Source organism: Emys orbicularis, chromosome 9 (genome assembly GCF_028017835.1).
Source record: "Emys orbicularis isolate rEmyOrb1 chromosome 9, rEmyOrb1.hap1, whole genome shotgun sequence".
Classification (NCBI taxonomy): domain Eukaryota; kingdom Metazoa; phylum Chordata; order Testudines; family Emydidae; genus Emys; species Emys orbicularis.
This window is the reverse complement of record NC_088691.1, coordinates 74,628,069-74,645,736: the sequence shown is the minus strand read 5'-3', so window position 1 is coordinate 74,645,736 and position 17,668 is coordinate 74,628,069. Positions and strand designations below refer to the sequence as shown.

The following is a 17,668-nucleotide window of genomic DNA, read 5'->3' as shown; positions in this document are numbered from 1 at the left end:
ATAACTGAACATGACAGTTACAAATTACCTGAAATTTGAGAGCTGAACTTAAATACACATTCCTCCTTCACTATAGGAAATCATTTCCCCTTTGCCAATACAGTAACTGAGTTTTTGAAGGATGGGGAAGATTTTCCCCATCCCCCTGCTGCGATCAGACATGTAAAAGTTTCTTGTGAAAAAAGAACCGCTGTCCCTGAAACGAAGGAACTGTCAGGACCGCTCCTGAGGAAAAGGAGGAATCACAAAGTTACAGTTTCGCTGCTACTAATAAAAAAGCCCAAGGAACTGGACTAGCGGTTAAACAAACACTCCCCACCGAGCTGGATGTTTACAGCCGCTTGAGCAGTGGCTCTGTGCTTTGTGTTGCCTGGACGGGGCTTCACACTTGGCCCAGGCAGGGGTCTGTGGTAGGGTGACCAGACAGCAAGTGTGAAAAATCAGGACGGGGTTAGGGGGTAATAGGAGCCTATATATAAAAAAGCCCCAAATATCGGGACTGTCCCTATATAATCGGGACATCTGGTCACCCTAGTCTGTGGTGATCTTCGCTCTTGCCACCCCACAGTAACCTCCCTCCCCCAGCCCGCCGCCGACCGCCGCTGTCAGCCCAAGACACGCGCCAGGGGGCAGACGCAGCCCGGGCTGCAGGGGCTCTGAGCGCCATGGTCCTGCCCGAGTCTCTGGGCAGCAGACTCCTGCCCCCGGGCTGCGAGGGAAGTTTTCCAAGCACGGGGCGAAGGGGGGGGGGTGCGAGCTCTGGGCTGGGGAAGCCTCTTCCCTCCTCCCCTCGCCTGGAAGAACAACCGGGATATTCACGCGGAGCGGCGCGATGCCAGGGAAACTCCTCCAGGGGGACCGCGCGGAGAGGCTGCCGAGCCTGCAACCTGCCTTTAAAAGCCCCCCACACAAGAGCCGCCGCTCCGCACAGGCGAGCCGGGGCGCCCGCGATGAGGCCAGCCGCGTGCTCCTGGGGCCTGGGGCTCCTGCTGGCCGCCGCTCAGCTCTCCCGCCAGCAGCCGCCGCAACAGAGGTAACGGCTCGTCGGGCCAGTGCCGCCGGGCTCGTGGGGGCGCCCCCTCCAGCCGCTGCTTTGCAACTTGGGCCACGCTGAGCTCTGCCCCCTGCCGCTGCCTCCCGACCCCTCAGACTCCTGCCCGCCCTTACAGCCGCCTCGTCGTGTCGCCTGCGGCTCTCGCACCTCCGGGTCCGAGCCTTGCAGGCGCTCGAGGCACCTAGGCAAGAGCACGAGGGGGCGCCGAGGCACCGCCCCGCGCCTTTGCCCCTGTTGGCGCCTCCCCAGCCAGCCTCTCTGCTGCGCCCCGTCCGGCTGCGGCGGCCGCGCTGGGGCAGGGAGAGGCAGGCGCCTCGCCTGGTGCCGCGGTAGGGGTGGGTGAGCTGCAGCCCCTTCTTTGCCTAGAAGGGGAAGGAACATCTTGTTCTCCTCAGAACGGTGGGTGGGGGCGGCTGGGCTCGCTGGCTATGTCCAGGGTGACTCTGAGGCAGGAGGACAGAGGTGTCAGTCAGAGAAGGAGCCCCTGGCCCCCACTCCTGGCTGGGGGAAAGATGGGATCCGAGGCTCTTTGGCATGTGTTACATCGGGAGGGGATGAGCCTGTGCCAGAGGGAAGAGTCAAAAGGGCAAGAATCCAGGGCACTAACCTTAACGAATTCCCATCTAAATCAACCCATTCTGCTATTAACAAGCGAGAGTAAAACGTCTGGAATTCACACGAATGACTGAAAGGCCCATTGCAACAATTGAACGTTGCAAATTAACAAGTGACTCGACAAGAACAGGAAAAAGCAGGGATACTGCATCACAAGATTTTTTTTTTTCATTTATACCCCTCCTGGCACCAGGATCTGTGCAGGCAGTTCTGACTGCAGGATCAAAGCCTTGAGTAGAATCTAATTACAGTGGTCAAGTTAACTAACACTTGACCTATACCAGTAAATATTGTGCAGTATATATAATAAAATCTTGATGAGACATCACCCCAGCAGCTTGCTGTTAAATGCTTGCTGAGGAGTGGGGCATTAAGATCAGCATTATTTGTGCAAATTACAAAGTGTGAAGAGTAGTCAGGGTCTCCTCTGTTCTACTTTCCTCTAATGAAAGAGAAACAAGGAGCACAGAAACACTACCCTTTTCTTGTAACACATGCTAGCATTTCTTGGCATGTACAAAAAAAGCCCAACCACCTCAGTTTCTTGTATTTAATTTGAAGGGGAAAAAAAGTTTCTGGTTATACTTTCAAAGGGATTGTTTTTTTATTTTTATTTTGGGGGATATTGAAATTAAAAACAAACATCCTGTTATATAATTTCTTGGATGAATAAACTTGCCAGCACTGGATTCACGGGAAGAAAAACAACGCCCACCACCTTGGCTGTTTGCCACATTCTTGTCTTTTAATACTGATTTTGCATTGCTACATATCACCTTTTCAGTGATCTCAAAGAGTTTTTTACAACCATGGCAAAGTACTTGAGCATGAAGGATGAGCTTACATTAAGCATGCTTTGCTGAACCAGGGATCTATAATTCCCACCAGTGCAGCTCCAAATAGATGCTGTGATGCAAACAGGAGTTGCATTGATGGATAATTATGGGTCCTGGTATTCTCAGTATAGAAAAAAAAATCTATGAGATGGCTTGCTTTAGAATTCTGTGATAAATTGACATTTTAATAGAGTGAGAATAATGGGGTGGGGCGGGGGAACCTAACTTTACATTCTCTAATGACTTATCTGCTGGAAAAGTGTGCTTTTTATAGAAATATAAATTTGTTATGGTATTTCCCCCTCCTATTTTGTTTACTATGAACAGGGCGAAGCTTGAACAAACTGTGCAAGTATAACAGCATGCAGCACTATATCTAAAAATTTTAAGGGCTGAGCTGTCCATTCTAGCCACACCTCAGTTTGTGCATTAAAAGTTGTACCATACTACAATTTAAATATCTGCTAATGTTATTCAATCATTTATTTAAAGTTGCTGTACATTTTTGTATTAACATTTTAGCTGACATCCCCATTACACAGGTTAATAGTCTTTCCATCTTCAGTATTATAGAAAGTGTTGATGGCATATATTTCTAAACTAAGCAGTATTTTTTTTATTCCCAGGCCTGCTTTTACATGTGGAGGAATTCTGTCTGGAGAGTCAGGGTTTATTGGGAGTGAAGGATTCCCTGGAGTTTACCCTCCAAACAGCAAATGTACTTGGAAAATCACAGTAAGACTTTCTAATATCACAAAAACACTTCTGAAAAGAATGAAGAGCTACCTATTTTATAATGCCAACATTTTATATTAGGTGACAGATGCCTCTGATAATGAGTTTTTGGGCTTACATCTTTCAGCTGTCTGGAACATTTTTTAGGGTTACATTAGGTACAGTGCCAAAAGTGAAATCCCAGCAAGCTGCATGGAAACTTTTTAAAGACACCATAATAGAGGCTCAACTTAAATATATACCCCAAATTAAAAAACATAGTAAGAGATATGTACGTTATAGGATACTTGACACTGAAATGAGTTTGCAGAGCAGCCACATTATATCCATGAATGATGCTAATAAGTGAGCAAACACTATTAAACTGAATATCCCTTCAGTGCTGGACATGTTATAAACCAAGGACTTCATAAAGAGGCTTTAACTAAGCTCCTTTTACTTTTCCACAGGTATGATGATGACAAATTATGCTACCAAAGAGATACTTAAAGCCACACACTGCCCTCTGGCTACATGCACAACTCCCATTAACATCAGTGGAGAGTTTCTCTGGGGTCAGGACTAGTATATGGGCTCCGGTCAAGGAGGGAAATGAGTGCTCTGAAAATTCTCTTTTGAAGTTGCCACTAAAGAATATATAAAAGAGAATGGATAGTGGTAGTGAAATAGGACATCACAGAATAATACAGCCTTGCTGCTCTAGAGACACTGTTGCAAAAAGGAGACCATGATCTTGTGACAGTTGTTTTTAAATTACTGTCAGAGCAAACAAATGATGTAGATTTAATCTTTTTATTATGCTGCATTTGGATTAGGGTGGAGAACAGCTTTTTGTGCTGACTTTAATCAGTGCCCAACTTCTTCTAGAAAAGAACAATCTGAAGTATGCTCCATTTTTATTTATAAACTTGTTTCTCGCTGTCTGAAGAGACTCAATTGCTTTTTTAACATTTACTAGTGATTACTGGTTAGCTATCCTGAAATCTGATTGGCTGGCAAAAACTCCATTTGAAGTAATATAAGACTGTGAGACAAGAGTAGCAACAACAAAGCTGATTTTCAATAGCAGTTGGTACCATGAAATAATTTTGAAATCAGTTCTTCATAAATTTGAAATATCATATTGAAGAAGATGATATTATTGAAAAATGACAAAAGTAAAGTTCTTATAAAAGACTTAGATTACAAATGATTGCTAGGAAGTACACACTGAAGAGTCCTGTGGGCAGTTCTATTCCTTATAACTAAGTCAGAAAAAAAACCCAGAACTGATTTTATTTAAGGAGTGTCCCTATGGTAAGTTTTCATTGCAGAGTTCATTTGAGCGATCAGCAACTGCTTCTGAGCATCCTGATTAGTTTAGCCTGGATGTGAGCAACCACATTGAATCATAGAATATCAGGGTTGGAAGGAACCTCGGGAGGTCATCTAGTCCAACACCCTGCTCAAAGCAGAACCAATCCCCAATTAAATCATCCCAGCCAGGGCCTTGTCAAGCCAGGCCTTAAAAACCTCTAAGGAAGGAGATTCCACCACCTCCCTAGGTAACCCATTCCAGTGCTTCACCACCCTCCTAGTGAAAAAGTTTTTCCTAATATCCAACCTAAACCTCCCCAACTGCAACTTGAGACCATTACTCCTTGTTCTGTCATCTGCTACCACTGAGAACAGTCTAGATCCATCCTCTTTGGAACCCCCTTTCAGGTTGTTGAAAGCAGCTATCAAATCCCCACTCATTCTTCTCTTCTGCAGACTAAATAATCCCAGTTACCTCAGCCTCTCCTCATAAGTCATGTGCTCCAGCCCCCTCCAGCCCCCTAATCAGAACTGGTGCCTAGCCACTCGGTCCCTAGTCTGTAGCAGTGCATGGGATTCTTCCGTCCTAAGTGCAGGACTTTGCACTTGTCCTTGCTGAATCTCATCAGATTTCTTTTGGCCCAATCCTATAATTTATCTAGGTTCCTCTGTATCCTATCCCTACCCTCCAGCGTATCTACCACTCCTCCCAGTTTAGTGTCATCTGCAAACTTGCTGAAGGTGCAGTCCACGCCATCCTCCAGATCATTAATGAAGATATTGAACAAAACCGGCCCCAGGAGCCCCACTCCACTTGATACCGGCTGCCAACTAGACATGGAGCCATTGATCAGTACCCGTTGAACCCGGTGATCTAGCTAGTTTTCTATCCACCTTATAGTCCATTCTTCCAGCCCATACTTCTTTAACTTGCTGGCAAGAATACTGTGGGAGACCGTATCAAAAACTTTGCTAATGTCAAGGAATAACACGTCCACTGCTTTCCCCTCATCTACAGAGCCAGTTATCTCATCATAGAAAGCAATTAGGTTAGTCAGGCATGACTTGCCCTTGGTGAATCCATGCTGACTGTTCCTGATCATTTTCCTCTCCTCAAAGTGCTTCAAAATTGATTCCTTGAGGACCTGCTCCATGATTTTCCCAGGGACTGAGGTGAGGCTGACTGGCCTGTAGTTCCCCAGATCCTCCTCCTTCAAAGATGGGCACTACATTAGCCTTTATCCAGTCATCCGGGACCTCCCCCACTTGCCATGAGTTTTCAAAGATAATGGCCAATGGCTCTGCAATCACATCAACCAACTCCTTTAGCACCCTCAAATGCAGTGCATCCAGCCCCATGGACTTGTTCTCGTCCAGCTTTTCTAAATAGTGGTTCTAATAGTCTGAACCACTTCTTTCTCCACAGAGGGCTGGCGGAGTCGACGGGTGTAGACCTAGCCTAAGGTGCCACAAGTACTCCTGTTCTTTTCCCCCCACATGTGTGTTGCTAGAACTTCTGGGGACACATCCAATGGGTCTTTGTGCTGCAATAAGCTGAGACACTGATTCTTTCACAGTGAATTGGGCTTGCAGCAGGGAATTGTAGGAAGGCATTGGAGGACTATCCACACTTCAATGATTTAGCCTGCATCCTCACTGGAAAGTGGGCGGATTACCAGCCCAAGTGAAAGTGGCACTCAAGTCCAGTCAGGCCAGCTAGCCCAGGTTTAAATACCACCAAACTCTGGTAAGAAAGTTGTATGTGTGGCTGGGAGGGAGGTGGAGGTAATACCCAACTAAGAGCCCAAGGTGTAGCAAAGACATCTCCTTAGTTACCATGTAAAGGCCTCCTCAACTAGTATCTGATACTAGAGCACCTTTTGCCAGTCCATGGTAGCAATGTGGACCTTGCAGGAGAATCTGGCTCAAGTCTGCAAAACTGGAACAGCTATTGTTTTGCTTTCCGTGTGGGTTATCAGAGGCATGGAAGTGTTGTTTTCTCAACCAGAGAATGCCATCTTCTTTACGAGAAATCCAAAGTTAATTGAGGTAGGGCAAGCAATTTGGAAGTAAAATTCCTTTATAAAACATTAAATAGGTAATATAATATAAAGTGAGACAATGTGACCTAGCAGATAGAGCAGTGGATTGTAATTCAGGAGACCTGAGTTTTATTCCTGGCTATGGCACTGGTATGCTGGGTGACCTTGGGCAAGTTACTTCACCCCTGTGCCTCAGTTTTCACATCTGTAAATTGGGGATAATGATACTCACCTTCTTTTGTAAAGCTCTTTGAGAGCTACTGATGAAGAGTGCTACATAAGAAATATGCATCTGACGAAGTGGGCATTCACCCACGAAAGCTTATGCTCCAATACATCTGTTAGTCTTAAAGGTGCCACAGGACTCTCTGTTGCTTTTTACAGATCCAGACTAACACGGCTACCCCTCTGATACTTGACATAAGAGATAAGTATTTTATTATTATTGTATCTGCTGAAGTCTTTCAGAGTTACTTTGCTAAAGCTAGAAGAGACACAAGCCCAATTAAGTTTCTGTTATTTAAAGATGCTGGTTAACAGAAACAACTGCTCTATTCTGAGAGCTATAAGAAGTGTGCAGCACGTGCTAGCGCTTGTATTGCAGCTTTGGGAGACTACTCAGAAGCCTTTGGTTGCTGCTGCTAAGAAATCATCTTTACTCTTGTTTCCTCTCCTGTAGTAACTTGCATAGTGTCACTCACTGTATCACGTACATATGCTTTTAATATTGTATAATCCTTTCTTGGCCATCACCCCAAATAATTATGTTGAATAGTCTGAGAAGTTGTACTGCTGTCCTGTGTCTTTTTGGCAAACCATGCAGTTCTTATAAAATCCAGCATGCTCAATGTGTAAAAATAATACTCAAGACTGTCACAGTCATACAAGGTGATGTTTTTATAGGTTCAGTAGCTGGACTGCAGAACAAGTTTTCTAAAATAAGCAGGGTCTGAAAAATCCACTGATCAGTGGAATTGGAAACTTGCCCTCATGAGCAGAGGCGCTGAAGTCAGTTTCTCTAGACTTTAGCTCTCGAAAGCATCTAGTTTATATGGTTGTGAAATTATCCTTCCAAATATGCACTGCTGCATTGCTTCCTCTCTGGCCTCTTCTCTGTGCTGGAACAATATGGGAACAGAGGAGTGGAAGTTGGACTGTTGGTGCTTGTGTGGTAATTTCTGGTGTACAAACAGGACAGGATGAGATTGCGTGGTCCTGCGGGGAGTAAGCTGCCTGGATTTCAGTTCTGGGTGCACAGGAGTGAAAAGCAACAATTGCACACCCAGTGCTTCCCTCTGCGAGCAAGAAGATGGGAAGTGGGAGGAGCCATGGCTGTGTGCCCTGTCCCACCAAATACATCAGCTAGCAGAGTTTCCCAGGAGCAATAGGCGTGAGCTGCCCCATGAATGAGGTAGACATGACATGGTAAGGGAGAAACAGGGGAGAAATAGTGACTGAGCTACAAGCCCTGCCCAGAGCTTGTTCTGAGGAGTTGCAGTTTTTTTGCTGCCCCAGACTTAGGACCAACGACCAAACCCAAAGGCTCAGTCTAGTCCAAAGTAAACAAAACTGAGTCATGTTGGCTTTTGCTCCATTAGAAAGACAGGGAAGAAAGTGATGTTTGGAAAATGGTGTAAGAAACATTGGCAGGTTTGAATATACATTAATTTTCAAGCTTTTAAGATGGGGTTATTATAGTGGAGAACAAAGAATGAGATACTGTTTTCAAAAGAGTCAGATGCTGTGAGTTCTGCTGCTGGACCAGTTGTAGAACTGAGCTGCTGGGTATTCTTAAAATGCATCTGTTGCTCCACAGTTTGTATTTCAGTTAGGCACCATGCTGTAGATTTGTTTTCCAAATGGCTTAGCAGCAGGTTTAACCTGGTAAAATTATTTTATTAAAATAATAAAATATTGACTAATTCCTTAAGATGACCCAAGATTTCTCGTAAGAAATGCCTAGTTTTTACTAGTTTCCCAAACTCTTTTAAAATTATATATATATATTACATACAAAAAAACAAGTTAAAAGAAAGCTAAGGTTGAAAAGTTAAGGGACAATGCCCGTATTAAGATTGCCTGTGCAACTTTTTTTTCTGCTCCTTTGCATATATGTATAAAGAGAGTCTCATTATTGCTTAGGCTAGGTCTACACTACAGCGGGGGTCCGACCTAAGATACGCAACTTCAGCTACGTGAATACCGTAGCTGAAGTTGCGTATTTTAGGTCGGCTTACCTAGCGGTGAGGACGCGGGAAAGTCGACCGCTGCCGCCGCCTCCGCTGCCGCCTCCTGCCGAGGTGGATTTCCGGAGTCGACTGCAGAGCGATCAGGGATCGATTTTACCGCGTCTTCACCAGACGCGGTAAGTCGATCCCCGATAAACCGATTGCTACCCGCCGGATCGGCGGGTAGTGAAGACAAAGCCTTAGACTGTGACAGAGCCAGGAACAAAATCCAGCTCTCCTGATTCTGGTCCAGTGCCTTAGAGAGAACATTCTCTCCTTTTGGATTCTTCTGCCTCATTCATTGTCCATCCTGTGCACTGAATGAGGCAGGGAATCACATAGAACAAATAGTCTTTAATTATGTGATTGTATACTATCATAATGCATATAGCCCAGGAGGCCAGCATTTCCTAACATTTGAGAGCTTCACTTTGCAAACGTCTATAAATAAAAGAAAGAAAGATTCAGTCATGTGGAAGCATATTGACCCTGTTCATGGGTCATTAACAGCTCATGACTAGGGTTGCCAACTTTCTAATCGCACAAAACCAAACAACCCTGCCCCGCCCCTTTCCTGAGGCCCCGCCCCCGCTTGCTCCATTCCCCCCCCCTCCATTGCTCGCTCTCCCCCACCCTCACTCACTTTCACCGGGCTGGGGCAGGAGTTTGGAGTGTGGGCTCTGGCTGGGGGTGCAGCCTCTGGGTTAGGGCCGGGGATGAGGGGTTTAGGGTGCGGGATAGGGCTCTGGGCTGGGGCGGGGTTTTGGGGTGCAGGGAGGGGTATGGGCTCTGGGCTGGGGGTGCGGGTTCCAGGTGGGGCCAGAAATGAGGGGTTTGGGGTGCAGGAGGGGGCTCTGGACCTGGGCCAAGGGGTTTGGAGTGCGGGAGGGGGTGCGGACTCCAGCTGGGGGTGCAGGCTCTGGGGTGGGGCCAGGGATGAGGGGCTTGGGGTGCAGGAGGGGGCTCAGGGCTGGGGCAGGGTGTTGGGGGTGGGGGGTGGGCTCCGGGAGGGAGTTTGGGTGCGGGAGGGACTCCAGGCTGGGGCAGGGGTTTGGGGTGCAGGAGGGGGCTCAGGACCAGGGCAGGGGGTTGGGGTGTGTGGGGGGTGCGGCTCCCAGGAAGAGTCCGCAAGATCCCTGCGGCCCCTAGGCGCATGGGTGGCCAGGGAGGCTCCATGCGCTGCCCTTGTGCCTGCAGGCGCTGCCCCCACAGCTCCCATTGGTTGCAATTCCCGGCCAATGGGAGCGGTGGACCTGGCACTCAGGGCGGGGGCAGTGCGCGGAGCCTCCCTGACCACCCATGTGCCTAGGGGCCGCAAGGACCTGCGTTTGCTTCCAGGAGCCATGCAGAGCTAGGGCAGGCAGGGAGCCTGCCTTATCCCTGGGCTCGCGCTCCACTGCCAACCGGACTTTTAATGGCCTGGTCAGCGGTGCCGACTGGAGCAGCTAGGGTCCCTTTTCTACCGGGCATTCTGGTCGAAAACTGGACGCCTGGCAACCCTACTCATGACCTGCACAAACTTCTCTCACTTGTGCTAAAAGAGTGAGTGGTACCAATAGCAGACTGTTATTCTTGGTGAACCAGCACTAGAGGGGGAAGTAACTCTTTCCCAATCTCTTACACAGCTACTTACTAGATAGCAGAGAAAGATGGGGAATCAGTAATCCTGGATCTGTAGAGGAGTGTGCTTTAATGGTCACAAACAGCTTGGCCAAGCACAAAGACTTGGTACATTTTTTCCCGAGAGGCAGTGTGACTTAGGGTATGTCTACTCTACGGGATTAATCCGAATTTACAGAATTCGAATTTTGGAAACAGATCGTATAAAGTCGAATGTATGCGGCCACACTAAGCACATTAATTCGGCGGTGTGCGTCCATGTACCGGGGCTAGCGTCGATTTCCGGAGCGTTGCACTGTGGATAGCTATCCCATAGTTCCCGCAGTCTCCTCCGCCCATTGGAATTCTGGGTTGAGATCCCAATGCCTGATGGGGCCAAAAACATTGTCGCGGGTGGTTCTGGGTACATCCTCCCCCTCTCTCCAGGGAAGCAATGGCAGACAACCGTTTCACGCCTTTTTCCTGGGTGAACAGTGCAGATGCCATACCACGGCAAGCATGGAGCCCGCTCAGCTCAAGACAGCAGTCATGAACATTGTAAACACCTCGCGTGTTATCATGCAGTTTATGCTGAACTAGAACCTGCAAAACCAGGCGGCGAGGAGTAGGCTATGGCAGCGCGGCGGCGAGAGTGATGAGGACATGGACGTGGAATTCTATCAAACCACGGGCCCCGGCGCTTTGGAGATCATGCTGTTAATGGGGCAGGTTATAGCCGTGGAATGCCGATTCTGGGCCCGGGAAACAAGCACAGACTGGTGGGACCGCATAGTGTTGCAGGTGTGGGACGATTCCCAGTGGCTGCGAAACTTTCGCATGCGTAAGGGCACTTTCATGGAACTTTGTGACTTGCTTTCCCCTGCCCTGAAGCGCCAGAATACCAAGATGAGAGCAGCCCTCACAGTTGAGAAGCGAGTGGCGACAGCCCTGTGGAAGCTTGCAACGCCAGACAGCTACCGGTCAGTCGGGAATCAGTTTGGAGTGGGCAAATCTACTGTGGGGGCTGCTGTGATGCAAGTAGCCAAAGCAATCGCTGAGCTGCTGCTACGAAAGGTAGTGACTCTGGGAAATGTGCAGGTCATAGTGGATGGCTTTGCTGCAATGGGATTCCCTAACTGTGGTGGGGCGATAGATGGAACCCATATCCCTATCTTGGCACTGGAGCATGAGGGTACCCAGTACATAAACTGCAAGGGGTACTTTTCAATGGTGCTGCAAGCACTTGTGGATCACAAGGGACGTTTCACCAACATCAACGTGGGCTGGCCGGGAAGGGTTCATGACGCTCGCGTCTTCAGGAACACTACTCTGTTTAAACGGCTGCAGCAAGGGACTTACTTCCCGGATCAGAAAATAACCGTTGGGGATGTTGAAATGCCTATAGTTATCCTTGGGGACCCAGCCTACCCCTTAATGCCATGGCTCATGAAGCCATACACAGGCAGCCTGGCTAGGAGTCAGGAGCTGTTCAACTACAGGCTGAGCAAGTGCAGAATGGTGGTAGAATGTGCATTTGGACGTTTAAAAGGTTGCTGGCGCTCGTTACTGACTTGGTCAGACCTCAGCCAAACCAATATCCCCATTGTTATTGCTGCTTGCTGTGTGCTCCACAATCTCTGTGAGAGTAAGAGGGAGACCTTTATGGTGGGGTGGGAGGCTGAGGCAAATCGCCTGGCTGCTGATTATGCGCAGCCAGACACCAGGGCGATTAGAAGATCACACCAGGAAGCGCTGCGCATCAGAGAAGCTTTGAAAACCAGTTTCATGACTGGCCAAGCTACGGTGTGAAAGTTCTGTTTGTTGAAAACTCGCCCCCTTGATTGACTCATTCCCTGTAAGCAAACCACCCTCCCCCCTTAAATCACAGCTTGCTTTTAAAGGACATAAAGTCACTATCATTTAAAAATCATGTATTCTTTATTAATTGATTATAAACATAGGGAGAGAACCGACAAGGTAGCCCGGGTGGGGTTTGGGAGGAGGATAGGAGGGAAGTAAAAGGCCACTGAAAAAATTCAATATAATGACAGCCTTTTGGTTGGGCTGTCCACTGGGGGGGACTGGGCGGGTGCACGGAGCCTCCCCCCCCACGTTCTTACACGTCTGGGTGAGGAGGCTATGGAACATGGTGAGGGGGGAGGGAGGTTATACAGCGGCTGCAGCGGCACTCTGTGATCCTGCTGCCGTTCCTGAAGCTCCACCAGACGCCGGAGCATGTCCATTTGATCACGCAGCAGCCCCAGCGTTGCAGCCTGCCACCTCTCATCTCGAGCGTCCCTCATGACTTCACATTCACTGGCATCTTTCCTGTACTTAGATACCGTGTCCTTCCACTCATTCAAATGAGCTCTTTCACTGCGGGTGCATTCCATTATTTCCGAGAACATCTCGTCTCGCGTCCTCTTTCTCCGCCGCCTTATCTGAGATAGCCTTCGGGACGGAGGAGGGAGGCTTGAAAAATTTGCAGCTGCTGGAGGGATGGAAAAAAGGAAAGAAGTTTTTAAAAAGATACATTTTACAGAACAATGCTTATACTCTTTCACGGTGAACTAACACTATTCACATTACATAGCACATGTGATTTCAGTACAAGGTCGCATTTTGCATCTTAATATTGAGTGCCTGTGGCTTTGGTGTTAGAGATCACAGACGCAGGTCCGGGCAACAGAATTCGGCTTGCATGCGGCCATGGTAAGCCATTGTCTTTCGGCTTCTGCGCCCTCCTTTCCCACATACCAAGCAAAGCCCGTTGAGTGCTGTGGTTTTCCTGTTAACCTTCAGCAGCAGAAAACAAACTAACCCCCCCGCCATCCAATTCTCTGGGATGATCGCTTTATCCCTCCCCCCACCGTGTGGCTGGTATCAGGGAAGATCCCTGCTAGCCAAACGTGAAAAGCTCAGCGCCAATTGCAGCCACACTAACTCTAATTCGAAATGACAATATCGATTTCGGCGCTACTCCGCTCGTCGGGGAGGAGTACAGAAATCGATTTTAAGAGTCCTTTATTTCGAAATAAATGGCTTCGTTGTGTGGACGGATGCAGGGTTAATTCGATTTAACGCTGCTAAATTCGAATTAAACTCATAGTGTAGACCAGGCCTTAGTGGATGTAGGTCTGTCATATGAGAAGCTTGGTTTCTATCCCTAACTCTGCCAGAAGCAGTTTTGTGCAACCACTCAGTTACCCCCATCTATACAATAGGTCAATATTTGCCTGCTTCCCAAGGTATTGGGTATGAGGCCTTGCTCAACAAGGGCTGCGAAGTGCACAGAATTATTCACAGAAGTAAGTGGGAAAGCTGAGATTAGAACTCATGGTCTCCTCTTGGGGCTTGTCTATATGAACACTTAGTTCACTGCAAGCTGGTATGTAAATTTACCCCGCACTAGCCTGCTGCGCCCCATGTGTCCATGTGAACCTTGCTGATGTGCAACTACTCCCATTTCAAAGTGCACTACGGAACTTTTAGTGCACAGCAGCAGGGTCCGCATGGGGCACAGCAGGCTAGTGTGGCATAGATTTACACCCCAGCTTGCTGAGAACTAAGCTTTTGTACAGACAAATCCTTGATTCCTGCTTGGTGTACCTTGGCCTGCAGAATACTTCTGCTTTGCCAGTGTCCTGTCCAGAGCTTATTGGGAGCTGGGACCATGCTCAGAACAGAAGAAATGTTCTAAAATTCTAGCAGCAAGTCTCTAACACCTCCTACTAAACATGCTGAAATAGGGATTTTCTGTGGTTTATAATTTAGCCAAGTCTGAGTGGATTTTCACAGGGAGGGCAAAAGGCACCTCTCTGGCTCCAGGACCATCCACCTGCCAAATTTAAAGTTCCTAGTCTAAACCCTGGAAGGGGCTAGATCTCCTCAAAGAAATGATTGGGGGCAAAACCCACAAACATTGACTAATTTCCTTAAACCCATTCTCTGAAACAACTGTTTTTGATGAAATTTTCAAAAACAACTCCGAAAAGAGATCAAGGAAAACTTTGGTCCATATGGTTAAACTTTGGCAGAGTTGTAAGTGACTGAAAACTTGAGCTTATATTGGAAAGTGTAGGTAAACTTATCTATGGGCACACTACCAATGCTGCCACTACTAAAATGATTAAGACATATTGTCGCCCCTAAAGGCCAACCAAGTTGAGACCCTTTTGTTCTAGGCACAATACAAATACACAGATATTAGCAGTTCCTACCCCAAAGAACTTACATTATTTTACTTACCAAATGCTTTGCACCTCTGATAATCAGGATGGTTCTATTTATCTGTTTAATTTTAAGGCCAAAAGTTTCAAATTTTGATGTTAATTGACTTGTCCAAGGTCACAGAGTTTGTAGAGTCATAATACCTGGTTGTCCTGATTCCCAGTCCTGTGCCTTAGTCCTTCCTCCATAAAAATAACCTTACTTTACTGTGTGTCAGAAAGGCAAAAAGAAGGAAATTCTGAGAGAATTAGTAGCTGTTACAAAACAGAAGTGCATCAAGAATGTGAAATGTACCCTGCATCCTCTTCCCCTTCAACCCTCATTTTAGTGCCTCTGAGTTATTCAGACCAGTCAAGGAGTTAATATGAGCTGGAGAGATGCATATGCTGGAAACATTACACTTTCTGGGCTTCTATAGGTGTGGATAAGTTAAATTTATGCTCTAAACTACATATATATGTTTAGAATCAAACACTCTGTAGTCCCTATAGACTATATTTCCATCTGCTGGAAAAAGTCAGCTACATTTCTGTTTTCAAGATAAAAATAAATGGGCAGATTTTTAAAGGCACTAATGGCAATTAGATGCCTGTCATTTATGCTTTTGAAAATCTCCCCCAAAGTCACTAAAATTAAAATGATAGAAATTCAACTTATTTAGGAGACTGATTTAAAACAAAGGTCTTTGGTCTTTCTCTTTCAAAACTTCCACTTATTCCACTTGTTGCTTTGTTAAAGGTTCTAATCTCTGATGCACCACAACGCACAGTTCATTTGTTTAAGCCAGGCCAGACCCGTGTGTCACCCCCTTCCCTGTGGCAGTGCCAAGAGGTTACCAAGAGTTCTAGAGCTGTAGGAATTTAGATTTCCCAACCTGAGATTGAGGATCTGCCCCTATGGGTGCCCTATCCACCAGATGGTGTAAATTGCCATCATTCCATTAACTTCAATGGAGCTATGACAATTTATACCTTCTGAGGATCTGCCCGAATTTCTGCAGAGAATTTATCTGCATGAGCACTAACCCAGCCAGGCAACGCCACAACTTGGTACTACAGAGTTTTGTTAGATATTGTTTTGGGGCTTCTGCAGGAGGCAAACTTTCTCCTGGTTATCTTGGCTTGCTGTGGGCTAGGGAATTGCCAGCTACATAGGGCTTACTCAGGACAGAAGTCTATTGTATAGTATTAGGTCCTATGTAGGAAGTTTTATAAGCTTGTATTATAGGGTCTTTTGTTCTTTAAATATACGTATACAAAGAAAAGTCATGAATTACTCAGCAACTGATAAAAGCCAAGGCTGAACTTCCAGTCTTAAATACAGTAGTGGTGGTTTGCCTGTACTCTTTTTGTGCACAATAGTACAATTTAAAGTTGATGTGCCAATCTAGACTTTCATCCACAGCTCTTAATTTGTTTGCATTTGAGGCTTTAAAATACACCCTTAATGACATTTCAGCATAATGTTTGCAGCTGAACAAGTATTTGATAAAACATCTGAACACTAATCATACAGTATTCTAAAACTCTCCCTCCCCTCCCCATCCTCCCCAGAGAATTCTCATGTAATGAATGGACAGTGCCCTTTGATGCTGCATCCTATGTTGTGGTATGGAAGCTTGCCTTTCACCATACTCCCTCCTCCCTACCCCCCATCTTAACTTTAGTATCAAAACTAGTCAGGATGCTGTCTAGCCAAAAGTGCAATGACTTTTGGCTGTAGTTTCAGCCACTCACTTTTAGTGACGTTTTAAGAGTTATGTTTACTTTGCAGGTAAGACCTCAAGACCTTACTTTCCAAGACCTTAATCAAAATATATATTAAATCAGTGTAAAGACAGTACATATTTAAACTATTAGAATCAAAATATGATGCTACAGGATAAGCTGGTTATTAAAGAAACTGTAAGCTTTAAATACATTTACTTAAAGACCTACTGTATTCACTTACTGATTTTAAAACATTTAGTATGTTTATTGTTTAACTTTAAAGGCAGTAGGTCAGAAGAACAGCATGAAGTGGCATAAATGCTGTTCTTCCAGTTTCAGTGCCACTAGTCTCAGCAGCCCAAGTTTTGACAATGTTCCGTCAACTAATTTTATTATAGTTTACCTTTGAGTGTAATACAGTTGACAAGCTAATTTGTATTAACAAGGAAAAGTTGTTATTCTTATCACTAGAGCTTTCCTAAATGTCCTGCCTGTGCTGTCCTTTTTCTGTAAGTTTCCAGAGAACATGTTTTGCTGGTTATATTTCTAATTAACTTATTTGTTGCTGTTGAAAACTTCTCTAGTTCTCCAGTTACAGTATTTTCAATAAAGTGGCAGTGGTTCTAGAGGTCAGACAGCTTATACAAAGTGGTTTACAGTGTGTGTGTGCTTGTTTGCTTCAAACTGATTAAGCAGACCTGTGGATTTCTTCCCCTCACTACCCACTAAAGCCTGGTTATTTCAGAAGCACATTAGTTTGACCTGGTGACTTGCTTAACATTTTTCTAAAACATAGCTATTGTACTTTGGATGAGTTTGCCTGGTTTTTGATGTGGATGCTAACAGTAGTGAACATCATTTTTGCAAGAAAAATGTGAACAGGGATTAAGGGAGATAACTTCTAAGTAAATTTAAAGGTTTAAAATGGCAGGCTGTAATTTATCCACCTCAGTTTTCTCTGCAATATTCCTCTTTTCTGTTCTCAGAGAAGACAAACATCCTAGAAACAAAATAAATATTTTTTCCTCTATTTTATGTTTCACAATTCTTGGTTGTATACTATCTAAATATATTAGCTTTTTTATTGTATGGTATACTTTAATATTATGACAGTGACCAATAATGCTACTTTACAGTAGGTAAGGTTTTAAGGGGAGTGGTAACAGAATATTTAATCTTATACCTTTGGGTCACTGATTCAGCTCCAACCCAGGTTAATGTTATCATCAGATCGCTTTGAAATCAGTTTTTGGAAATTGGTACTCTTTGTACAGTTTGCAGTGAACAGGTGGTCATACCACAAAAACAAGAATCAAAACTGTTG

General features: G+C 45.8%; 1 protein-coding gene across 1 annotated transcript in view; it reads left to right on the top strand.

Moving 5' to 3' along the window:
* Positions 1-950: 950 nt before the first annotated feature.
* PCOLCE2 (procollagen C-endopeptidase enhancer 2) overlaps positions 951-17,668 on the top strand; it is a 48,470-nt gene continuing 31,752 nt past the window's right edge. The window contains exons 1-2 of the mRNA XM_065411036.1: positions 951-1,033; positions 3,132-3,240. Coding sequence (XP_065267108.1) covers positions 951-1,033; positions 3,132-3,240 — 192 coding nt within the window. The remainder of the gene's footprint in view (positions 1,034-3,131; positions 3,241-17,668) is intronic.